The sequence below is a fragment of the Orycteropus afer genome, unplaced genomic scaffold (genome assembly GCF_000298275.1).
Source record: "Orycteropus afer afer isolate SDZICR_OR568_19922 unplaced genomic scaffold, OryAfe1.0 scaffold00211, whole genome shotgun sequence".
NCBI classification, from domain to species: domain Eukaryota; kingdom Metazoa; phylum Chordata; class Mammalia; order Tubulidentata; family Orycteropodidae; genus Orycteropus; species Orycteropus afer.
Genome location: NW_006921798.1, coordinates 3,215,533 through 3,242,059, shown reverse-complemented (window position 1 = coordinate 3,242,059; position 26,527 = coordinate 3,215,533). Strand labels below are relative to the sequence as shown.

Sequence of the window (26,527 nt, the reverse complement as noted above, 5' to 3'; positions counted from 1 at the left end):
GGGCTCAAGTATAGCAGGGATCATGGAGCTGGCGCGGGATCGGGCAGTGTTTCGTTCTGCTGTGCATGGGGTCACTATGAGTCGGAAACAACTCGACAGCACCTAACAATAACAACATTGGATTACAACCCAAAGTGTAAAATAAATATACATGAGTTTTTGCACATAAAGGGAGCTCTGGTGGCGTGGTGCCTAAAGCATTCACCTTTTAGTAAGATTGGGCCATCTACTTCAGTAGAGATACCACCGCGGAAACCAAAGCAGGGGTCGCTATGAGTCGAGATCGACTCAATGGCAGTGAGAGATGTACATAAAGAAATGACTGAATAAATAAATGAGAAATGCATCTGCTTTACAAAATAATCCAAAACAATGCATGTAGATAGATACTCCCTCCTCCAAGAGGTAATGCTTAGCCTGCCCTCCTCCTCCCTTAAGGAAGACTGCACTTGATAACTTCCAAATAGTAGAATACAGAAAGAGAAAACTGATAAATAGAATCAATAATCAAATGATCCAGGTTACTATCACCAGTGATAAGTTATGTTGATACCATGTAGCTCCTGATAATCATGCTGAATGAAAAAGGTACTTCACCTGTTTGGTGTTCTTCCCCTAATCTTAGTCTAATCCTGAGAAGAACACCAGATAAATCTAAACTGAGGGGACTACAAAATAACAGTACTCATCAAAAGTATCAAAGCCAAAACCAACAGAAAGATTCAGAAGCTATCTCAGTTGCATGAGACTATAAATATAAATAGTTCCATTGACTAAATGACTAAATGGAATGTGTTATATACCCTTGAATAGGTCCTGGAACTATAGATGAAGGACAACAGTGGAAAAGCTAGTGAAATCCAAGTAAAATCTGCAGTTCAGTTAATAATATAAACCAATGTTTGTATCTTAGTTTTGATAAATATACAATAATAATGCACAAAGTTACATTGATAAATTGGATGAGGGGCATATTAGGAAATCTAGGTACTTACCTTTGGAGCTCTGGTGGCATAGTGGTTAAAGCATTCGGCTGCTGACCAAATCACCAGCCACTCTGAAGAAGAAAGATGAAGCCGTCTGCTTCCATAAAGATTTACAACCTTGGAAACCCTATGAGCAGATCTACTGTGTCCTAAAGGGTCACTCTTAGTCAGAATAGACTCCATGGCAGTAGGGTTGTTTTTTGGTAGTATCTTTACAACTCTTCTAAATCTAAACTTATTCCAAAATTTTAAAACAGACCAAACCAGTTGCTGTCGAGTTGACTCTGACCCATGTGTTTCAGGGTAAAAGCATAAGGTTGTCAATGGCTGTGCTCTTTCAGGTGGCAATCATCAACCCTTTCTTCGGATTTGAATCACCAACTTGTTAGCAGCAAAACGCTTAACCCTCTGCAACAACAAGTTTACAAAAACAAAAATACAAGTACTAGCTCCAAAACATTTAGAAGCATATAATTTAACAATGGCCCCCCACTCCACCAAAATCTCATCTCTTCCTCTGTTGTTTTCCTTAACACGTGTCACTAGAAGCAAACTCCATGAAGGAAGTTTTTGTTGTTGTCTGTAGTTGCCTGCCTTTTTTGTTGTTGTTCTAGTATCCTCTCTAAGAGCCTTGATGGCATAGTGCCTAAGGCATTTGACTGCTAACCCGAAGGCTGGCAGTTCAAATCCTCCAGCTATGCCTCAGAAAGAAGGTTGGGCAATCTACTTCCATAGAAGTATCACCTTGGAAAACCAAGGAGGGGTCATTATGAGTTGGATCTAACTTGACAGCAGTGGGTTTGGCTGTTTCCCTCTCCCCCCAGTATGCTCTCTACTGGATTTCCAGCACCTAGAAAAGTACCTGACACATATAGTTGAATAAAGTACAGGGACAAAGAGCTTATCAGTGGTTTCCAGGGGTTGTGGGTAGAGGGAAAGACTGACTTCAAAGCAGGAGCACAAGGGAATTTTTTTTTTAATTGTGATTTGGGTGAAAATTTGCAGAGCAAATTCACTTTCCATACAGCAGTTCACATACACTTTGTCTCATGACACCGACTACAATTTACCACAATGCAAGCTCCCCTCCCACTTCCTCCCAATAGTTACCTCTTCCCTGTGTCCATACCTCCATGTACTCCTGCTTCCTGAACTATCTCCCTGTACATAATCAGCCCTTCTTTCTCCCATATTGTTCTCTCCAAGGAGTGTATCTACCTCAGGTAAATGTTCAACTCATATGCCTGTCTTCTGTTTGGCTAGAAGCCACAGGTGTGTGTTCAATTCCAGACCTGAAGGGACACTAGGAACCATAGTCTAAGGGGTTCCACCAGGTTCTATCAGACCAGCAAACCTGGTCCTCCCCTTTTTTTTCCCCCCTCAAATGATTTTAAGTTTTGTTCCACATTGTTCTCCCTCTCTATCCAGGATCTCCCACATAGATCCCCCTCCAAGTGGTTGACAGTGGTAGCCAGGCACCATCTAGGTCTTCTGGTCTCATAGTCATATAGACTAAGGCTTGCATGGTGTACCAGTCACTAGGACTAATTCTTTCTATGAATCTTTGGTTTTCTTCATTCTTCTTTGCTCTGGACAAGAAGAGACCCCTCGTTGCATCTAGATGGCTGCTTGCAAGCTTTTAAGATCCCAGTCACCACTCACCAAAGTAGGAGGTGGAACAATGTTTTGTGTAGTATGTTATGTCAATGGAGCCTGATGCCCCCTATGGCTATGGTCCCAAGCCCAGAGGTTCAACTACTTGGTCCCTCTAGGTAGCTGGCTGTAACCAAGCTGTGACTACAACCTTGCCCCTTATCAGCCCTACTATACACCTGGGAATTCAGATCATACAAACACACTTATAGGACCATTGTCTTCCAACCCTATACATGGTCTTGGGTACACTCCCTGCTTCACAGATATACCTAATAGTTCAGCCTGTCCACCCATCTCTCCACCCATATACCCATGTTTGCCTTCACTGACAACGCAGTACTGTATGTGCAAAAAGGTTCATATTTGTTGTCTGTACCTCCCATGTATGTTTCTATGTCTTCCTCTTCCTCAATGCCACCACGTTGATCACTCACATCTGGTACATTGCCACAAGGGAATTTTTTTGGAGTGACAGAACTGTTCTGTACTTTGTGGTGGTGCTTACACAGATCTGTACCTTTGTCAAAACTCTAAACTGTTCTCTCACACACACAGAAAGGTGAATTATACTGCATACAAATTTAAAGATCAGTAAGTATGAAGCTGGAGAAAAAAAAAAAAAACTACCACTAGGTTAGGGAAATGTGTATTAACGTATAATTGGAAACTGTCATTCCAAAGTGTAATCATCAGTCTGTAATTGTTCTCTTTCTGCTTTAAATCAAAAAGATAAAAAGGAAGAATTCTGAAGAGAAGAAAAATATAATCCATTAGCAGTTTATCTCAACTGTTACATTTGGGACCAATCTTTGTGATGAAAATTAACAATAAGCTTTGCTCTAAGAATTCAAGAAGTTGCATGAACCAGGAAAGCTGGTTATTAAATCAAGGAAGTATAGGAAACTAGATAGAACAGCTGGGCTACCTTTGTAATTACAGTAAATAATAACTGCAGCACACCAATCAGGTGTTAGATTTCCTTAAGGCTCCAATGTTCCTGTTTTTTGTGGATGAAAAACCAAAACCCACTGCCATTGAGTTAATTCCAACTCACAGCAACATCATAGGACAGAGTAGAACTGTCCCATAGGGTTTCCAATGCTATAAATCTTTACAGAATTCAACTGCCTCATCTTTCTGCTGTGGAACGTCTGGCATGTTCAAACCACTGACCTTTTGGTTAGCACCAAGCGCTTAACCACTGAATCACCAGGGATTCTCTCACTATGGATAAACCAACCAAACCAAACCCACTGTCATGGAGTTGGTTACACCTCATAGCAACACTATAGGACAGAACAGAACTGCACACAGGGTTTTCAAGGCTGTAAATTTTTACAGATTCAGATTGACTCATCTTTCTCCTGCAAAGGCAACAGTACGTTCCAACCACCAATCTTCTGGTTAGCAGCTAAATGCCTTAACCACTGCCCCACCAGAGCTCCTTTAACTGTGGATAAGCCCCTCAAAATTTAAAAGCTTCAAAATGAAAGTTACTCAAGTCTGAGTTAAAAATAAAAAAAGGACTAGACTAAGCTTGGAGAGCAGAACTTTGAAAATTTATGGGAAGCTTACCTAGATGTCTCTCTTTTTAAATCAGAATTTAAATATTATATTTACACACTAATTTAACACCAGTATATATGCTTAAACTGTTTTTTCATTCCATTTTAGAAAGTACAAAGAGTATGAATTAGTGAGTGTTCTACATTTACTGACTCAGATAACTATACCTACTATAAGCCGCTAGGATTTATAAATAAAGTGTAATAATAAAGAATAAAAACTATTCCTGGAAAAAATAAAAAAATATAAAGCTCATATAACGGTAAATTTTGATAAGCAATCTAAGTAACAGAAGAACAATAAAGGTAGAGCCCAAGAGCATGACTTCTAGTTATTGAGCTTGATTGTTGTTGTGGTGGTTGTTAGGTGCCATCGAGTCATCTCTGACTCACAGCGACCCTATGCACAGCAGAAACTCCACTCTTGTGCCAGCCTCATGATCCTTGTTATACCTGAGCCCATCATTGCAGCCACTGTGTCTATCCATCTCGTTGAGGGCCTTCCCCATCTTTGTTGACCCTCCACTTTACCAAGCATGATATCCTTCTCCACAGAATGATACCTTCTGATAACATGACCAAAGTAGGTGAGACTAAGTCTGGCCATTCTTGCTTCCAAGAAGCATTCCGGCTGCACTTCTTTCAGGGCAGATTTGTTAGTCCTTTTACCAGACCATGGTACTCTTAGCATTCTCCAACACCACAACTCAAAAGCATCAACTCTTCTTTGGTCTTCCTTATTTACTGTCCAGCTCTTACATGCATAAGAGCTGACTAAAAATACCATGGCTTGGGTTAGGTGCACCTTAGTCTTCAAGCAGACATCTTTGCTCTTCATCACTTGAAAGAAGTCCTTTGCAGCAGATTCGCCCAATGCAATATGTCGTCTGATGTCTTGACTGCTGCTTCCATTGGTGTTGACTGTACAACCAAGTAATATGAAATCTTTGACTTCAATCTTTTCTCCATCCACCATGAAAGTGTTTATTGGACCAGTTGTGAGGATTTTTGTTTTCTTTATATTGAGCTGTAATCTACATTGCAGACTCTTTCATCTTCATCAGTAAATGCTTCAAGTCATCCTCACTTTCAGCAAGCAAAGTTGTGTTGTCTGCATATTGCAGGTTGTTAATGAATCTTCCACCAATCCTGATGCCATGTTCTTCTTCATATAATCCAGCTTCTTGTATTATTTGCTCAGCATACAAATTGAATAAGTATGGTGAAAGGATACAACCTTGATGCACTCCCTTCTTGATTTTGAACCATGCAGTATTCCCTGTGTTCAAATGACAGCCTCCTGATCTATGTACAGGTTCCTCATGAGTACAATCAAGTATTCTAGAATTTCCATTCTTATCAATGTTATCCATAATTTGTTATGATCCACACAATCAAATGCTTTTGCATAGTCAATAAAATACAAGTAAGCATCTTTCTGATATTTTTTGTTTTCGGCTAAGATCCATCTGACATCAGCAATGATATCCCTTATTCCACGTCCATTTCTGAATCCAGCTTGCATTTCTGGAAGCTGTCAATATACTGTTGTACACATTTTTGTATTATCTTCAGTAAGATTTTACTTGCATGTAATATTAATGATATTGTTTGATAATTTCCATTCTGTGGGATCACCTTTCTTTGGAATGGGTACAAATATGGATCTCTTCCAGTCAGTTGGCCAGGCAGCTGTCTTCCAAATCTCTTGGCATAACTGAGTGAGTGCCCCCAGAGAAGTACCTGTTTGTTGAAACATCTCAATGGGTATTCTGTCAATTCCTGAGGCCTTGTTCTTCACCAATTCCTTCAGTGCAGCTTCGACTTCTTCCTTCAATACTATAGGTTCTTGATCATATGGCACCTCCTGAAATGGATGAACATCAGCCAATTCTTTTTGGTACAATGACTGCATATTCCTTCCATCTTCTTTTGACATTTCCTGCATAATTCAGTATTTTGCCCACAGAATCTTTTAAAATTGCAACTCAAGACTTAAATTTATTCCTCAGTTCATTCAGTTTGAGAAATGCTGAGCATGTTCTTCCCTTTTGGTTTTCTAACTCCAGGTCTTTGCATGTTTCATTATAGTAATTGGCTTTGTCTGCTTGAGTTGCTCTTTGAAATCTTGTGTTCAGCTCTTTTGTCTTGTCATTTCTTCCATTTGCTTCAGCTCCTCTCTGCTCAAGGGCAAGTTTCAGAGTCTCTTCTGACATCCATTTTGGTCTTTTCTTCCTTTCCTGTCTTTTTAATGACTTCTTGCTTTCTTCAGGGTGATGTTCTTGATGTAATCCTACAATTCCTCTGGTTTTCAGTCACTAGTGTTCAATGCATCAGATCTATTCTTTAAATGGACTTGAAATTCAAGAGGGATGTTATTAAGGTTATATTTTGGCTGTCATGGACTTGTTCTAATTGTCTTCAACTTCAACTTGAATGTGCATATGAGCCATTGGCAGTCTGTTCCACAATCAGCTCCTGGCCTTGTTTTGGCCAAAGACATTGAACTTCTCCATCACCTCTTGCCACAGATGGAGTCAATCTGATTCCTGTGTATTCCATCTGGTGAAGTCCATATGTACAGTCATCACTTCCATTGTTGAAAAAAGATATTTGCAATGAGTAAGTCATTGGTCTTGCAAAATTCTATCATGCAATTCCCAGCATTTTTTTCTATCACCAAGGCAATATTTTCCAACTACCAGTAACTCTTCTGTTTCCAACTTTTGCATTCCAGTCACCAGTGATAATCTACACATCTTGATTTCATGTTCAGTCAACTTGCAGACTGTAAAAGTTGGTAGAAATCTTCAATTTCCTCATCTTTGGCTTTGGTGGTTAGTGCATAAATTTGAATAATAGTAGAATTAATTGGTCTTCCTTGTAGGTGTATGGATACTATCCAATCACTGACAACACTATACTTCAGGATAGATCTTGAAATAATCTTTGTGATGATGAACGTCATGCCATTCCTCTTCAATTTGTCATTCCCAGCATAGTAGATCATATGGCTATCTGATTCAAAATGGCCAAAAACAGTCCACTTCAGCTCACTAATGCCTAGGATATCGATCTTTATGTGTTCCATTTCATTTTTGATAACTTCCAGATTGTCATTCCTTTCCTAGATTCATACTTCATACATCCCATGTTCCAATTTTAATGGATGTTTGCATCTGTTTCTACTCATTTTTAGTCATGCCACATCAGCCAATAGAGGTCCTGGAAGCTTTATTCTATGCATATCATTAAGGTCATATCTATTCTGTGGAGTCAGCTCTTCCCCAGTCAAATTTTGAGTGCCTTCCGACCTGATGGGCTCATCTTCTGGCACTATATTGGACAATATTCCAGGGCTATTAATAAAGTTTTCCAGTAATATATCAGACAGTGTTTCACTGCTATTCATAAAGTTTTCACTGGCCAATTCTTGGAGAAATGGATGGCCTCTTCCTTCTTCAGAGTCTGTCTTAGCCCAGAAGTTCTGCTGAAACCTGTACACCATGGTAACCCTGCTGGCATTCCGCAACACAATGGCACAGCCTCCAGCCTCACAGCAAATGTAAGCCACCACAGGGCAACATACTGACAGACAAGTTCGTCTCCCTTACTTGTTCCTAACCCCTCTGCATCTGCCTACCTCAGACAACAGCCTTAAAATAAAGTCACTCACAAGCGAAAAGCAGCCCCCAAGCCCCGGCCCACCTACCTCAGGCCCAGGCCTTAGTAAAGAGCTGCCTCCAAGTGAAAAGCAGCCTCCAAGCCCCAGTCTGCCTACTTCAGGTCCCCGCCTTAAAAATAGTCACCTTCAAGTGAAAAGCAGCCTCCAAGGCCTGGGCCCGCCTACCTCAGGCCCTGGCCTTAATAAAGAGCTGCCCCCAAGCACAAAGCAGGCCCCAGCCCCGGGCCCACTTAGCTTGGTCCTAGCCTTAACACAAAGCCACCCTCAAGCAAAAAGCACCCTCTCTGAAGCTTAATTTTCTCTTTCTTCAATAAAGCAATATTCATTTATAGCATATTTAGTATGTAAAAGACAATGTACATGAAAATAGGATACAAAAGAGTTAAACAGTAACCCAGGCCCACAAGGAACCAAGGTCTGAGGAACTAGCTGAGAACACAGGGCAAGTAATTTCCTGCCACTGCCACTGCCGCTCCTTCCTCCTCTTCTTCCTCTTTATCATAGTCATCATCGTCATCCTACCCCCCTTAAGTATATATTTACATTATTTGACCCTTGAACAATGTGCAGGTTAAGGGCACTGACCCCCTGCACAATTGAAAATCCACGTATAACTTTTGACTCCCTGGAAACTTAACTACTAATAGCATACTGTTACCAGAAGCCTTAAAGATAATAAAAAGTCAGTTAACACAATTCTTGCTGTGCAGTTATTAGATTTTCACATGAAGAAACTCACACACATATGTAACAGGTAAGTTTATCAACTGTACAGAATGATGATGATTTACTATTCATTCAATGGAAGTGAATCATCACAAAGTTCTTCATGTTGAGTAGGCTGAGGAGGAGGAGGAAGAAGAGGAGGGGTTGGTCGTGCTGTTTCAAGAGTGGCAGAGGTGGAGAAGGTGGAAGGGAAGGCAGGAGAGGCAGGCACACTCAGTGTAACTTTATGGAAACACATAGTAATTTGTCTGACATTTTTGCTTTCTCATTAATCTAAAAATGTTTCCATATGGTACCAATACTTCTTCCACCATCTGCTTCAGTTTCAAGGCCCGTATTATAGAAGGGTCCATGTCACAAAAGAAATCAAAGCAATCTTGAATAACTGGAACCCTTCTGTCAGACTGTTTACTGTCAATTTGTTTTCCACCTTTTTCTACATTTTCTTCCTCATCTGACACTTATTTGGAAGCACTCATTTCCGTCAAGTCATTTGTGTTATTTCCTTTAATGTAATGTCTATTAGCTCTTGAATTTCTCCAAGATCCCTATCTTGAAAAAAATCTGCGTATAAGTGGACATACGCATTTCAAACCCTAATTGTTCAAGGATCAACGGTACAGACATAAAGAAATCCTCTCAGCACATTTACAAAGTCAGATTTTTATCTATACACAAATGAAGGATATGAGGACTCATTAACACTGGTCTAGGTCAGTGATATCAGTATGCTGTTACGCTTCATTTAACAGGATCTCTGGTGGTTAAGTCATTTGGCTGCTAAGCAAAAGGTCAGTAGTTCAAACCCACAAGATCCCACCGAAGAGAGATGAGGCAGCCTGTTTCCATAAAGATTAGTCTTAGAAAGGCAATGGGAGTGCTATGGGTCAGAATCAACTTTATAACAATGAGTTTGGGGTTTTGTTGTTGTTGTTGTTGTTGTTGTTTACGCTTCATTTAAAAGGTATTAAGTTTCTTTAAAAGTAGGTTTAAAGATATGTACTGTCTATCCTGGACCTCTAGAAAATGAAAGGGGTAATACGTATTACCCATATGAGCCACTGAAAGAGACACCGAGTATATGAAACTAGCACGGTGGCAATGGATGACCCTTTTCGAAGAACTGAAGCACTCAGAAGAGACAGCCCTTTCTCAGAGCCATAGAGTAAATTTTAGTGATACATCTTATGTAGGTCGGAGAAGAGTTGATGCTTTTGAGTTGTGGTGCTGGCGAAGAATACTGAAACTACCATGGACTGCTAAAATAACTAACAGATCTGTCCTGGAAGAAGTACAGCCGGAATGCTCCTTGGAAGCGAGAATGGCCAGACTTCGTCTTATCTACTTTGGTCATGCTGTGAGAAGGGACCATTCTCTGGAGAAAGATGTCATGCTTGGTAAGGTGGAGGGTCGATGAAAGAGGGGAAGGCCTTCAATGAGATGGATTGAGACAGTGGCTGTGACGACGGGCTCAAGTATAGCAAGGATCATGGAGCTAGCGTGGAATAGGGTGGTGTTTTGTTCTGCTGTGCACGGGGTCGCTATGAGTCGGAAATGACTCGACAGCATCTAACAACAACAACTTATGTAGAACTTCATTAGCTGAAGTTCTGAAAGATTCTTTAAAAGTGAAAAGTTCTTGCACCAATTTCAACAAGATTGTGCAAAAAATAAAATAGCACCTACCTCTCCCAATACAATTCTACTCCCCCAAGCAACCACTTCTACTTCTTTCACCTATTTTATGTCTAGTTTTTTCTAGTTTTATCTTCATCTCTCTAAAAAACTACATTTTTATTATTTGGGTTTTTTCACTTGTCAACTTTATAAATTACCTACTGTATTAGTTTCCCAGGGCTGACATAACAAATTACAACCCAGGTGGCTTAAGGAACTCTCGTAGTACTGTGATTAAAGCACTGGGCTGCTAACCAAAAGGTCAGAAGTCCAGACCCACCAGCAGCTCCGTGAGAGATTTACAGCCTTGGAAACACTATAGGGCAGTTCTACTCTGTCCTACAGGGTTGCTATGAGTTGGAATCAACTCAACGGCAGTGGGTTTGGTTTTGGGTTTGGTTTGAATGGCTTGAAACAATAGAAACTTATTCTCCCACAGTTCTGGAACTAGAAGTTCGTAATCAAGGTATGAGCAAGCTTTAGGGAAGAAGTCTGTTCCATGTCTTTCTCTTAGCTTCTGGTATTGCTGGCAAGTTACATAGTAGATGCCTCCCTCACTCCAATCTCTGCCTCTGCCATCATACGACATTCTCCCTGTATATCTCTTTGCCTACTCTTAAAAGAGCATCAGTCATACTGAGTTAGGGCCTACCCTAATGACTTTTTAACTTGATTATATGTGCAAAGACCCTATTTCCAAATAAGGTCATTTGGGGTTAGGACTTAACATATTCATCTTTTGGGGAGAAAAATTCAATCCATAATACTTACTGATTCCAATTCTGACAGATAGGATTTAATTTAACCCCAAACTTTTCCCCTTAAATCCTCTATTGGTTAATGTTGACACTTCGTATCTTTATTCCTTGTTCCATCAAATATAAATACTGTTTCTTGATTCCCTACTAATTAGTTTTTCTCTCTTTTCCCTCATTTTTCTCTTTCCCAATTTTTGTCTTCTGCATTTCTGCTTTCTCTTCAAAGCTAGTAAAATACTTTATAATCATATTGGATTTTCTACACTTTCCCTATATTTCCAAAATATTTCTAATTTTTCTAAAAAAAAAAAAAAAACACTTGGAGATCTTTTTAAAATACAGATGACTGGACCCCCAGCCCATACCCAGTGAATCAAAATCTCAAGGAGAGACACCTACATAGCTATATTTTTTCAGCAAGTACCCCCAAGTAATTCTTATACTCAGGCAAGTTTGAGAAGCTTGTCTACGTGTTCACACCATTCCAAGTATGATGTTATCATTAAATTTCCTTTCTTGTTCATGTTCTATTTTTCTTTGTGCTTCTAATTATCTTTCTTGCATAATCATATCTATAAATTTTTCCAATACCTCACAGATATCATCAAAACTAAAGAATCTTCTCTCTTTATCCAAATAGCTCCATCTGGAACCCTCTACCATCCTGCTACAATCTGGACTGGATTCCCTTTGTAGCCTGAATCTCTGCTGCTTTGCTCTCAAGCTTCTATCGGTTTTCTAGATGACATGCATTCATCTTTTTTGGTTTATTTACCTATTTAGCAAGAAAAAATCCCTAACATGTGCTCTGTAAGAAAGGTGGCATGTTAGGTCAACTTCTAAATCCCTGAATGCCTCAAATATCTTTAACCATTCCTCATCCTAGATTGATGATTAGCTGAGTATAAAATTCTAAGAGGAAAAATTATTTTCTCTCAAAATTTTTATGGCATTACAGTATACTCCTTGAGCAGTCACTGATGAGAAGTCTGATATCACTTTGATTCTCATGGCTTTGAAGGTGACCTGTTTTCCCCCTCCAGGACTTTTCAGAGATGTCATAAAATATGTCGAGGAGTCAGAGCACTTGGGTCTTTCAATTCTCAGATGGGATTTTCTATTATTCCTTAGATAATTTCCTCTCTATTTTGTCTGTTCTTTACTCATGGAACTCCTATTAGTTGGACTTCCTAAACTGAACCTCCATGTCTCTTCTTTCTGTTTTTTCTGTCTCTTTGACATTTTGATCCACTTTCTGGTGGAGTTCTTTGACTTACCTTCTAATCATTCTATTGAATTCTGTTTTAACAACCATATTTTAATTTCCAAAAGAGCTCTTGTTCTTTGATTGTTTTTTCATCGTCCCTTCTTTATGCAATAGCTTTTAAAAATTAAGACATCTGAATTTAATTCACATTTTTTTTCTGTTTACTTTTCTGTAAGTTTTCCTTAAATTCATTCATTCAGCAAATATCTCCTAAACATATATAATGTTATATGTTTATTGTAACATACACAATAACCACTATTATAGGTATTGAGGTACAAATCCCTGCTCTTATGGAACATATATTCTTGTGTTTGTGTGTGTGTGTGGGGGGGGTAGTTTGAAGCAACAAACAAAAATATATATACTACATCAGGTATGATAAACAAATTAGGTAAAAATAATAGTGAATAATAGGAGGAGGTAATACTTTATATGGAATGATTAGGGAAGGTCTGATAAGTAATACTTTGGCACCAACCTGAATGTAGTGAAGGAGTGAGTCGAGCAGATATCTAGGGAGGAGCATTACACACACACAGCGACTACAGAGGTGTTGAAAGACAAGTATCGCATGCTTGAGCATCAGTAAGGAGGCAAAATGATGGCTAGAAAAGTGAGCAAAGGAAAGAGTGTAGGAGATAACATTCAGGTTAGCATTAATTAGCACTCTAATACATAAGACCTTGTAGACGAAGGCAAACATTCTGAAAAATTTGGACCAGAACCTGGACATGACTTGACTTACATTTTAAAAGGATCAATCTGACCACTGTAATAGAAAGTAGATGATAAGTGGCCAAGGACAGAAGCAAGAAGATTAATTAGAAGGTTACTACAATTGATCAGGTATAAGATAATGGTGACATGGACTAAAGAGGCAAAAGTAAAAGCTGTTGTTGTTGTTACGTGCCATTGAGTCGGTTTTGACTCACAGCAACCCCATGTACAACAGAATGAAACACTCCCCGGTCCTGCACCATCCTCACAATCATTGCTATGCTTGAGCTCACTGTTGCATCTCATTGAGGTTCGTCCTCTTCTTCCCTAACCCTCTACTTTACCAAGCATGATGTCTTCTAAAGGGACTGGTCCCTCCTGAAAACATGTACAAAGTACATGGGATGATATATTGCCATACTCAATTCTAGGGAGTGATCTCTCTGAATGTCTTCCAAGACAGATTTGTTCATTCTTCTGCAGTCCATGATCCATTCAGTATTCTTCACCAACACCATAATTCAAAGGCACAATTCTTCTGTAGTCTTCTTTATTCATTGTCCAGTTTTTGCATGCATATGAGGCAACTGAAAATACACTGGCTTGGGTCAAGCACACTTTAGTCCTCAAAGAGACATCTATGCTTTAAAACACTTTAAAGAGGTCCTGTGCAGCAGCTTTGACCAATGCAGTTATGTCGATCGATTTCTTGCCTGCTGAATCCTTGGGCATTGATTGTGGATCCAAATACAATGAAATCCTTGACATCCTCAAACCTTTTTCCATTTACCATGATGCTACTTATTGATCTAGTTGTGAGGATTTTTGTTCTCTTTATGTTGAGGTGTAATCCATACTGAAGGCTTTGATCTTTGATCTGTGATCTTCATCAGTAAGTGCTTCAAGTCATCTTCACTTTCAGCAAGCAAGGTGGTGTCATCTGCATATCACAGGCTGTTAATGAGTCTTCCTCCAACCCTGATGTTGTGTTCTTTATATATTCCAATTTCTCAGATTATTTGCTTAGCATACAGACTAAGTATGGTAAAAGGACACAACCCTAACACACATTCTTCCTGAGTTTAAACCACACAGTGTTCCCTTGTGCTATTCAAACAATTGCCTGTTGGTCTACATACAGGTTCTTCATGACTCCAATTAAGTTTTCTGGAATTCCCATTCTTTGCAATATGAATCATAATTTGTTATGATCCACACAGTCAAATGCTTTTGCATAGTCAATGAAACACAGGTAAACATCTTTCTGGTATTCTCTGCTTTCAGCTAAGTCCCAATTGACATTAACAATGACAGCCCTTGTTCCATGTCCTCAAAGTGAAAGTAATGTAATTATATTCTGGACACATTTCAAAGACAGAGCTAATGGAGTCTGGTAATGACCTAGATTTGGGGTAAGCTCTGGTGGCATAGTGCCTAAGGCATTTGACTGCTAACCAGAAGGTTGGCGGTTCAAACTCATCAGCCACTCCTCAGAAGGAAGGCTGGGCAATCTACTTCCACAGTGATACTGCCTTGGAAACCCAAGGCGGGGTAGCTATGAATCGGATCCAACTTGATGGCAGTGAGTTTGGTTTGGTTTTGGTATAAACGAAGCTACAAAAATTACTCCTAGGTTATTGGTTCTAGATGTCAAGACAAAGAAACAAATTGGAATGGAGGTGATGGAATCAGAGTGATGTTTAACCCATGTTAACTTTGAGATACATCTTAGACATTTAAGTGAGATATAGATTAGACAGCTGGACGTGTAAATATGACGTTCTATAAGAGATTGGGGCAAAATAAAAATATGAGAGTCACTGATAGTATCTAAAGCTATGGGGATAGGACCATCTAGAACAAAGATCAGCAAACTACAGCCCATGTACTAAATCCAGCTCACTGCCTATTTTTTTTTTATATAAATAGTTTTGTTGGAACTCAGTTATGCCCATATATATTTACATATCATCTATGGCTGCTTTTGTACTACAATGGCAGAGTAGCTGCAACACAAACTATATGGTCCACAAACCCTAAAATACTCACTATCTGGCCCTTTACAGAAAACATTTGCTGGCCAATGTCCTAGAGAGTAGAAATCGAGAAGTGGGCTATGGGGTGAGCTCTAAGGCATTACAAAGTTTACGTAAGAAATAGGAGAAGAACAAGCAAAGGAGACTTTGAAGGAACAGTCATCAACATAAAATAACTAAGATGGAGTGCTATCCCTGAGGCAAAGAGAAAAAAAATGTTTCAAGGAGGAGAAAGTGATAGGTTATGTAAGATGAGGCTATAACATCACTAAATTTGCCACAAGGAAGTTTTAGGTAGTCTCAACAAAAACAGTTTGGTAGAGTTGTTGTTATTAGGTGCCACTGACTTGGTTCTGACACATAGTGACCCTATGTACAACTGAACGAAACATTGCCTGGTCCTGCACTATCCTCACATTCTTTGCTATGGTTTAGACTGTTGTTGTAGCCACTTTGTCAAACTACCTTGTTGAGGGTCTTTCTCCTTTTTTCTGACCCTCTACTTTAGCAAGCATATCCTTCTCCAGGGACTGGTCCCTTCTGACAACATGATCAAAGTAGAGGAAACAAAGTCTGGCCATTCTCGCTTCTAAGGAACATTCTGGTTGTACTTCTTCCAAGACAGACTTGGTCATTCTTCTTGTAGTTCATGGTATTTTCAATATTCTTCCCCAACACCACAATTCAAATGCATCAATTCTTCTTTGGTCTTTCTTATTTATTGTCCAGCTCTCACATGCATATGAGGTGATTGAAAGTATCATGGCGAGAGTCAGGCTACTCTACTGGTAAAGTAGCAATGATGAAACCCTGACTGTTACAGGTAATCCTTGCTTAGTTGGTTTATACTTAAGAATAAGAGAATAGAAACATTGACTGGGAACTCTGTGTACACAGAAGAAGCTTATTGATTGGGTGGCTTCCTGTTGCAATGAATAGGTATGAAGCTGGCTGTTAAATAAGGGGTCACTAAATGTCAGACTGTGAAGAGCTCTCATGGGGCAGCAACACCATCAGTTTGACCTACCTCCACCCTCAAACATTTTATTTTCAGTTTGTATAGAAGGAATTAACCCACCCCTCAAACCTCAGTGGTACATGGTAAGCGTGCATGCTATTCTGTAATAAAACTTAATATTCCTGTGTTAAGCATCACATATCACTCTTAACTCTCCATTGTATCTGACATCAGCATGTCCACAATCTCGGGGGTTCTGAAAAACAGATTAGCTTCTTCCTCATTTACAGTCCCTTCAGCACAAACACTAAACTGACACTTTCTCCATACTGCTTCAATAATAACCATATCAACTTCCATCTCTCATAAATATTTCTAAATCTCAAATTCTGATGGCTCCTTTTTATTTGTTGTTTTAGTATTACCCTTTTTTACAGACCTACAATCACCTTAATAGGATATTTATTGTGAAGGAGATGAGATAAATAACTGTAGTCACTCTGTTAACTGGTCTTGGCACTTCACTCTGGTCAAAAATCATACTGTATCCCTAGGCATAAACTAGTGAATTCTGCTTGGCCCATCAATGTACACCAGATATTGCCAAAGAACGTCAAAACTTTCCTTTCAACTGGCTTGAAATGAGGTTTTATTCTCACTTTGTAAGTTAGCTATTGTTTCTTGCTCTCATAAGAACAAGTTATATCAGAATAAGTTTGTTACTTGTATTAACATGTAAGAAAATTGAATGGAATGTGACTCTGAATTTTACACATATAATCAAATAACTACAAATGTGCCAAGTGCTAACATACTTTTACTAAAACCATTCAGAGACTCATACTGCAAGCTTTAGCAATGACTAAACTAGCTTTGTTCTATTTTCTGATTAAAAGATTAAGAAATATGAAAAAGCTTAAAAATCAACTTTAATAAAAATGTGTCCTCTTCCAATTAGAATACAGAAGATTCAGAGTTCACACACTCATTTCAAAAACTAAGCTGTTTTGAAACTAAGGACCAATAACCAAATCAATATAATTTTCCTTTTTCTCTATATATTTTCAATATATATTTCTACATATGTTTTTGTATGTTTTTAATATATTATACTGTGTCAATTCAAGTTCTATGATATGAGTCAATTTAAAAGTTACAGGTACTCATATATTAAGTCTCAAATATATATTTTGTGTATTATTCACTGGAAATTTCATTAAATACAAATATGTGGTGCATTCAATGAAAAATCCCATTTACTACCCAAATTATGTACTGAAAAAAGGAAGCTCACAGTAATTTCAACATAAGCATATGCTTTTCATACATAATAAATTAATTGTTAATGAACTGCAGGATTCATTCCCATGCTAAATAAAAACAATTTAAATTAGGCACAGCATCTATTTCCCTAAATGAAGCAGTCATCTATCCCATGTTCTTGCTGTTGTTGTTAGGTACCACCTAGTTGGCTCCAACTAATAGAGAAAGAAACACTGCCGTGTCATTCGCCATCCTCACAATCCTTGCTATACCTGAGCCCATCATTGCAGCCACTGTGTAAATCCATCTTGTTGAGGGTCTTCCCCTTTTTTGATGACCCTCCACTTTACCAAGCATGATATGCTCCATGAAATGATCCTTTCTGACAACATGACCAAAGTAGGTGAGATGAAGTCTGGTCATTCTCACATCCAACAAGCATTCCATCTGCACTTCTTCCGGGACAGATATGTTTATTCTTCTGGCAGTATATAGTACTTTTAGTATTCTTCACCAACACCACAACTTAAAAGCATCAAGTCCTCTTCAGTCTTTCTTGTTCACTGTCCAGCTCTCGTATGTCTATGACACTACTGAAAATACCATGCATAGGTGACATGCACCTTCATCTTCAAAGAGAAATCTTTGCTTTCAGTACTTGAAAGAGGTCTTTTGCAGATTTTCCCAGTACAATACAACATCTGACTTCCTGACTGCTGCTTCTATTGGTGTTGACTGTGGATCCAAGTAAAATGAAGTCTTTGACAACTTCAATCTTTTCTTCATTTATTGTGAAGCTGCTCACTGGTCCAGTTGTGAAGATTTTTTTTTTTTTTTTTTTTAATGTTAAGATGTAATCTGTACTGCAAACTGGTGTCTTTAATCTTCATTGGTAAATGCTTCAAGTCATCTTCACTTTCAGGAAGCAAGGTTGTATCATCTGCATATCACAGGCTGTTTATTAATGAACTGCAGGATTCATTCCCATGCTAAATAAAAACAATTTAAATTAGGCACAGCATATATTTCCCTAAATGAAGCAGTCATCTATCCCATGTTCTTGCTGTTGTTCTCGATATAGTCCAGCTTCTTGGTTTGTTTGCCCAGCACACAGATCAAGTTCTGTGAAAGGATACAACCCTCATGTACTCCCTTCCTGATTTTAAACCTTGCAGCATTCCTGTGTTCTGTTCAAATGACAGCCTCCAGTCTATGCACAGGTTCCTCATAAGTACAGTTAAGTATTCTGGAGTTCCTATTCTTCTCAACGATATCCGTAATTTGTTATGACCCACAAAGTCGAATCCCTTTGCATAGTCAATAAAACACAAGTACACATCCTTCCGGTATTCTTTGCTTTCAGGCAGGATCCATCTGACATCAGCTATGATATCCCTTGTTCCATGTCCTCTTCTGAATCCAACTTGCATTTCTGGAAGTTCCCTGTCAACACACTGCTACAACAGTTTTTTAATTATCTTCAGCAAAATATTACTTGCGTGTGATATTAATGATATTGTTTGATAATTTCCACATTCTGTTGGATCACCTTTCTTTGGAACGTGTATGCAGTGTAGTAAATTACTTAGCATGGTTTTTTTACCCTTAAGTCATTGTAAACTCAGTGGTGGAATGAGGAACTGAGGAGCTCCTGATTGTAAATGTTATCCACCTGGGTTATTTCTGTTGGGCGTGGCACAACACAATGTTATGGGAGGCTCTCTCTCAGGTGCTTAGAGTTCTGATGCTATGATTGGCTAATTTGGCCACTCTGCCAAGCTCAAAAGGAGGCCTCCTAGAGGCAGAACTCTCTCTGACTGCTGGTTGAGGAAGACGTGCTGCTGAAAGAGACACGTGCTACTGGGAAAGAGATGCAAGAGGCACGCGTTGCTGAGGTTAGAGGAGGTCAGAAGATGTGGCCTCCTCGCCGTTTTTGCAGTGTACAAATATGGATCTCTACCACTCAGTTGGCCAAGTAGCTGTCTTCCAAATTTCTTGGCATAGACAAATAAGTGCCTCCACTGTAGCATCCGTTTGTTGAAACATCTCCATAGTGTTCTCTCAATTCCTGGAGCCTTGTTTTTTGCCAATTCTGTCAATGCAGCTTCAACTTCTCCCTTCAGTACTACTGATTCTTGTTCAAATGCCACCTCCTGAAATAGATGAACATTGACCAATTCTTTTTGGTACAGTGACTCTGTGAATTTCTCCCATCTTCTTTTAATGCTTCCCAAATCATTCAATATTTTACCCATAGAAACTTTCAATATTGCAACTCGAGGCTTAAATTTTTTCTTCAGTTCTTTCACCTTAGAAATACCAACCATGTTCTTCACTTTTGGTTTTCTAACTCCAGGTCTTTGCACGTTTCATTATAACAACTGACTTTGTCTTCTTGAGCTGCTCTTTGAAATGTTCTGCCTAGCTTTTTATCTTGTCATTTCTTCCATTTGCTTCAGCCACTCTCCGTTCAAGAGTAAGTTTCAGAGCCTCTATCCCATAGCAACAAAAATACAAATTATGGAAAATATAACTTCTCCCAATCATCTGAGAAAATCTTTCAAAAAAATCTAAATTGGCAAACGAAACAAAACAAATACAAGTAGATGTCAAAGGAATGCCATACAGTGCTAGATCTCTGGTTCTACATAAACAATCTTAACTTCATTGTAATTTCACAATTAATTCAACAAACTGCAGGGTAGTGACCATAAAACCCTGAGATCTAGGAATTGATTAATTTAAACCTACTTAAACCATTCAATACTACCTACATTCCATTATTTTCACCTTTCACAGAATGTAATAATAAGAATTTTGGTCTTATGCCTTGAAGCCAAATGGAGAAATGAAATAATATATGTTAAGTACCTACCCTGTGTAAGACACTGATAACTTTTACACACGGTCTCATTTAACTGCTACAGCAATTTTGTTAAAAATTATTAGTGCTATCTCCATTTTGCAGAGGGAAAAACTGAGCAAAGGGACATCAAGATCAAGTAACTTGCTAAAGATTCAAGTAACCTGCTCAAGATGGCTTAAGTCAATACTACAACATGAGTGTTTTGACAATTAATTTAGAACTATTTCCATGTCATAACCATTGCTTCCAATGGTTAAGAAATCATCCCATTCAGTGCATCCCAAACTAAGTCCCATGAAATTCCAGTGTTACTAAGAACTAATACATGTTCTGAGAAATAGGGCTTTGTCAAATTGTCAAAAGTCTGGTACAATTTGCTTCACATGAGAATTTACCAGAAATTTTATATGCACAGTGTGACTCTCCAAAAAGATAAAAAGAAACAAGAAGTGTTCTCCTAATTTATTAAACCAGGAAACACCATCACCCTCTTTTTTTTTCCTTAAGAATTCATAACATTCCCAGCAATGCTTTTGCACAGCTAAAGAGTTTGGAAAATATTTATCTAGTCCAATCTTCTCATTCTATTGTTTAATAACATGACATACAAAGAAAATAAATGACTTATTCAAGGCCACACAGAAAGTTACCAGCAGGGTTAGGGCTGGCACCAAGGTAGCGTATTGATTCCCACCAGGATGTTCTTTCCCCACATCATCCTGTCTCACTTCAACATTGTTTCTACAAACTCTGCTAAGTATTGCATCAATCACTTCTTCTAATTCTTCTGAATGGCAGCACAAAGTACCCATTCAGAGAGATGAAGATCAAAACTGTTCTACCTCCCATTTCAATAGTCTTCTAGTCTTGTGACATATTTAGATATGTGAGAAATGATTCCACTTTTAAAACTCTGAGATCATATACTTTTAGCCAAGTAGTGCTATAAGGTAGTCACATTTTTCAATGAAATGAAACAAAATTGCACCCAAGTGCTGCATATAGACACTGTCTGCATTACCCTGCACATCTTTACAAAGAGCAATTTGTTCGTTGTTTTCCCCTTATCCCCTCTCACCCTAAAATCACTTCTTCTCACTTTCCGCACACAGTCCTAGGCCAAGGATGCCATCTGGTGATTACTTCAGGAATTGTTTAGCACAAAATACCTCCACAAAACCACACTTCCCTTTCTTCCAATTCTTGCCATTTACCTCAGTAAAATTTGTTTCTTCTTTTCTGCCCTTTCTGTTCCAGGTCAATAAAAAATACTATTTTATTAACTGTTATTCTAGCTACAAAACCAAAAACCAAACATCAAGTGGGACCCGACTCACATCAACCCCTCCATGGGTTTCAGAGGCAGTTATCACTACGGAAATAGATTGCTCAACCTTCCTTCCGAGGCGTGGCTGCTGGGTTTGAACCACCAGCCTTCTGGTTAGTAGTCAAATGCCTTAGGTACTACGCCACCAGAGCTCCCATGCTAGCTACAGGAGGAAAAAAAAAAAAAACACAAGTCAAAATACACTTTAAGAAAACACACCGCAATCAGAGGTCAATAAACCAAAACCAAACCAAACTCACTGCCATCGAGTCAGATCCAACTTATAGCTGCCACTCCCTAGGTTTTGAAGCAGTATCACTACAGAAGTAGACTTTCCAACCTTCTTTTCAAGGAGTGGCTGGTGGGTGTGAACCCACAGCATCCTGGTTAGCAGTAAAATGCCTTAGGCAACTATGTCACCAGAACTCCTCAGAAGCCAGTATAGCTTCACAAATGTCCTAAGTTCCTTGCTAGAATCTCTATGCCTACATGGAATATCAGAACTGAAAAAGTCCTTGCTGATCACCACTAGGCCAACTACTTCAGTAACCAGCTGAAGAAACTGACATCCTGAAAAACAGAACAGAGTCCTTGTGGGGTGCGGTTTATGCACTTGACTGCTAATCTAAAGGCTGGCAGTCCAAGTCCACCCAGCATTGCCTCAGAACAAAGGTCAGCAGATTTATTTTCAAAAAAAAAAACAAAAAAACTCACTGCCATCAAGTCGATTAGACTCATAAGCATCCCCTCCTTGGGTTTTCGAGGCGGTATCTCTATGGAAGTAGATTGCCCAATCCTCCTTGTGAGGAGTAGCTAGTGGGTTTGAACCACCAGCCTTCTGCTTAGCAGTCAAATGCCTTGGGCACTATGCCACCAGAGTTCCCTTCAAAAACAACAGCCATTAAAGACTCTATGGAGCACAGTTCCACTTGAACACATACAGGGTCGCCATGAGTCACAACAGATTTGATGACTAGTTGTCATTATGAGAAATGAAATCATCACTTGCCCAATAGCAAACTCCCAGAGTTAATGGGATTAAGCCAGGATTAAGGCCTGGGGACCTCCTTCTCTCAATTCCAAGTCTAGTGCTCACTCCACTACACTGTATGCATCAGGCTCACCAAGCCTATTTTTTCTCAACTACCATGCAAGCAAAATATATTTCAGTGTTTTTATATTTTTCTTCATTATATTACTATCATAAATCTGAGGCAAAGTCTTCTAATTAAATCCCCTCTGTACCATACCTAACAATGTCTCCCAAAAAATACCAAACCAACTGCCATCTAGTTGATTCCAACTTATAGCTACCAGCATTGGGTTTCCAACAGCTTTAAATCTTTAAGGAAGTAGACTGCCTTATCTTCCTCCCATGAGTGGATATGAACTTCTGACCTTCTGGTTAGCAGCCAAATGCCTTACCCACTAAGCCAACAGAGCTCCTAACAATATCTAGCACACTATATTCATATTTATTGATTACTATTCTGTTGTTTACTGCACTTATTACAAATCTAGAATGTTTTCACCATATTATGGGCTGGACAGGTTTTTATCTGGTTAGAAATCTAACATTTTCTAACATTGTTTCTGGAAAAAAAATTAAAAAAATATTCTCAGTAGCCACCACACTGAGTCTTTCAGAACACCCTCCACTCAAAAATTTCGTGGTTCCCCTCTACTTGATGAACCTTTACCAGATAAGGATGGAAAAGAATACATGGAGGAAAAAACCAAAACAACTTTCATGAAGAAAATGTGGATTCTAGTACAATCATTATAATCACAAGACTTTCGGGAAACTCAGTTCCCCTAAAATACTCCTCCATCCTAAGCTACATCAGGATAAATGTAAACATTTTATAAATTGCAGGTAGCAACAGTGATTACAGGTATTATTAATAACACTGATTCCATTCCAACCCCTGTGAGTAAACACATACCAAAAAAAAAAAAAAAACACCTCACTGCCTTAGAGTAAGATCCGACTCATAGCAACCCCTCCTTGAGTCTCCATGGCAGTATCACTACAGAAGTAGATTGCCTAATCCTCCTTCCCAGGAGTAGAGGTTGGTTTTGAACCACCAACCTTCTGGTGATGGTATGTAATTCTTACAACTCTATTTGACAGATCAGAAAAAAACAAGTCTTTGCAAGAAACTTGCCCGGAAGCACAGAGCCAAAAAATAAAGAGTTTAGATCATAAAGCCTCCAGTGTGAGCAGGTGCTCTTAGCAGTTTCCAGATAATGAGAGGCACGCCCTTCAGATAAACACTACTCCTCCTCCCAGGGCTCTAAAATCAATGGGGACGAAGGCAATTCAAAAGACCTCCCCATTTTCACTTTACAGGTAATCTACACAGTGAAATCTCGACATGCAAAGAAAAATGAGTCAAGGAGATATGGGCCCTTTCGCGTCCCAGCCAGCCAGCTCTGCGCCCCAGAAGGTAACTTCGATCTCCAGATTTGTCCGTACTGGGGTAGAGCGGGTAGCTCCACTTGAGGCCCATCACCGTTCAAAGGGGCTCTTGCTCATGCATCTCATTCAGGGTACAAACTTGTGAATATAAAGTCATGTTTCTGGGAGAAAGATCCTTCATCAGAGTCCCGAAAAAGATAAAGAACCGTTAGACTAGGCATCTCCAAAGTTCTGCCTGCCTCTCCAGTTGCTGGGAGCCCTCAGAAGGCGTTTTCCGGACTGTATTCCCCTCCCCCCGCCTCTTTCCTAACTAAGCGCAGGACGGCAGCCGAGCCAGGCAAAAGGCTCAGAGGCGGAGGTGGGTCTGCGGCGTGCATTTTGCCTTCAGCTCGGAACTGCTGGAGGGCAGTCAGCCTGAGGTCAAAGCTGACAACACCTCTGCCGCGTCCCACTAATCATCTAAGCTCCACGTTTGAGGATGCAGTCCGCCCACCTCGCAGGAAGTTCCCGATGCTTGTCGTGAGCTCTGCAAGCAGGAAGAGGCGGCGACTGCGGTGGGCCGGGGATGGAGGAAGGAGGCCACAAGGGGCGGCTAGTACCACCCCCACGATGTCTCCGGCGCCCCGCGCGGCAGTACCTCCGCGAGCTACTTACTGAAAAAGAGGCGGTAATCGCTCGAGTGGGGCTGGCCGCGCTCTTCCGTACGGTACAGAGCCATGGTGCAGCGCGACCCTGGCCTTGTAAGTGGTCCCTGCAGCCGGAGTGTTGCGGCGTGGGCGCCAGCAGGGCAACCCCAACTGGTGCGCAGTAGCAGCTGCAGCGCGCGCATGGCGTGGGCTGTGGCTTGACTCCGTGCTGGGTGGTGCCTGGGGGCCAAACCCTGTTGCGCGCCGGCGCCCCCTGCTGCCGGGAATCGTCACTCTGGACCTGGAGAGTGGGTGGTGGTCACGTGGCCACCTTGGGCCTGTGTATCACACCCCGTCTCTTCTTAGTAAGCGGGAAAGTCCCAGGAGCAATTGAACACACGAATATGTGAACCATTATTTTACGCAAGGTATATTACGTGCAATCCTAAACACTTGAGCTCTTTCACTTTAGTGGGCCGGTCAAAGAGAAACAAAAAACAATGTACCTGTATATCGTTTGCAACTATGCAAGCAGTGTTCTTAGTTGCCCTAAATTCCTACCCACGGTGATCCCATGTGTGTAGAATAGAATTGCTCCACAGCGTTTTCAAGGCTGTGAGCTTTGGTAAAGAGGCATTTCTTTTGCAGCGCCTTTGGGTGAGTTTGAATTACCAGCCTTTTCATTAGTTGTCAAGCACTGAACTGTTTGGCCAAACGGGTATATTACCTAGTGTCATTGTTGAAGAACAAATGTAAGAAAAAGAAAGGAGAGATTACCTCTCTACTTGTGTTAAACAGGAAAAAGGCTTCATGAAGGAGATACATTTGAGGTTATTCCTTTTTTATTCTACAAATTGGCGTCAATCAAGTGTTTACAAGTGCTGGTGTTTTGGTTTGGTGTTTATGGTGGTGTTTTGGTTTGGTGTTTATGGTGGTGTTTTGGTGTGTGTGTACGCTTGATTCCTATGTTAGATAAAGTCCAAAGCAGTACCCAGCACAGATTAATTGCTCAAAATTATATTATTAAAATAATAAATATAATATTATGATAATAAATATTGATTCTACCACCTGTCTGTCAGTTTGTCATACTGTGATGGCTTGTAGGATTGCTGCTATGCTGAAAACTGAGCTACTGCTATTTCAAATACCAGCAGGGTCACCCATGGTGGATAGGTTTTAGAGGAACTTTCCAACTAAGACAGACTAAAAGAACGACCTAGTGATCTAATTCTGAAAATCAGCCAATGAAAATCCTGCAAAGTGTCAGATATAGTGCTGGAAGATGAGCCCCTAGGTTGGAAGGTGCTCAAAATACAAATGGCCACAGCAATGGGCTCCAGCATTCCGATGATCATGAAGATGGCACAGGATCAGGCAGCGTTTTTGCTCTGTTGTACATGAGGTTGCCATGCATTGGAGCTGATTCAACAGCAGCTATTAGATGGATGAATAAATGTTTGAATTAATAAGTGACAGTGAGCTCCTCAAGAGTGGTGGACTTTGTCTTGTTCATTTTTGAACCCTGGCCTAGAACAGGCCAATGTATAGTATATGTACCTGGCAATTCCCTGGTACAATCTGATTCCACAGATTGGCTTCTACCCTGTAGTCCAGCTTTTGGGGGGAAACTGTAGGCCATTGGAAAGGACTATGAGAACTCTACTTACTTCTATTCCAATTGTAAAAGGGTTCACATCTTCCCCTACTGGACCCCTGGATGCTTTCAATATTCCCAATTATTTTGTGACAGCTTGAGTTAGGACACTGGCCTACCCAAGTTCCAAAATGGTTATTTATGAGATGTTACTAACTACTTACACTGCCTGCCTCAATGGTGGATCCTAAAATACTTTTGTCAACACTGGTGGCTTTGTAATGTGTCAATATGACTAGACTAAACTATAGGAAAGGAGCTCTGGTAGCATAGTGGCTAAGGCACTTGACTGCTAACCAGAAGGCTGGAGGTTCAAACCCACCAGCCACTCC

At 39.9% G+C, this 26,527-nt stretch overlaps 1 protein-coding gene across 1 annotated transcript in view; it reads right to left on the bottom strand.

Moving 5' to 3' along the window:
* The window catches only part of PPA2 (inorganic pyrophosphatase 2), a 157,938-nt gene extending 133,197 nt beyond the window's left edge, over window positions 1-24,741 (bottom strand). Inside the window, exon 1 of the mRNA XM_007948299.2 lies at window positions 24,567-24,741. Within this exon, the coding sequence (XP_007946490.2) occupies window positions 24,567-24,741 (175 nt within the window). The remainder of the gene's footprint in view (window positions 1-24,566) is intronic.
* Window positions 24,742-26,527: the final 1,786 nt, after the last annotated feature.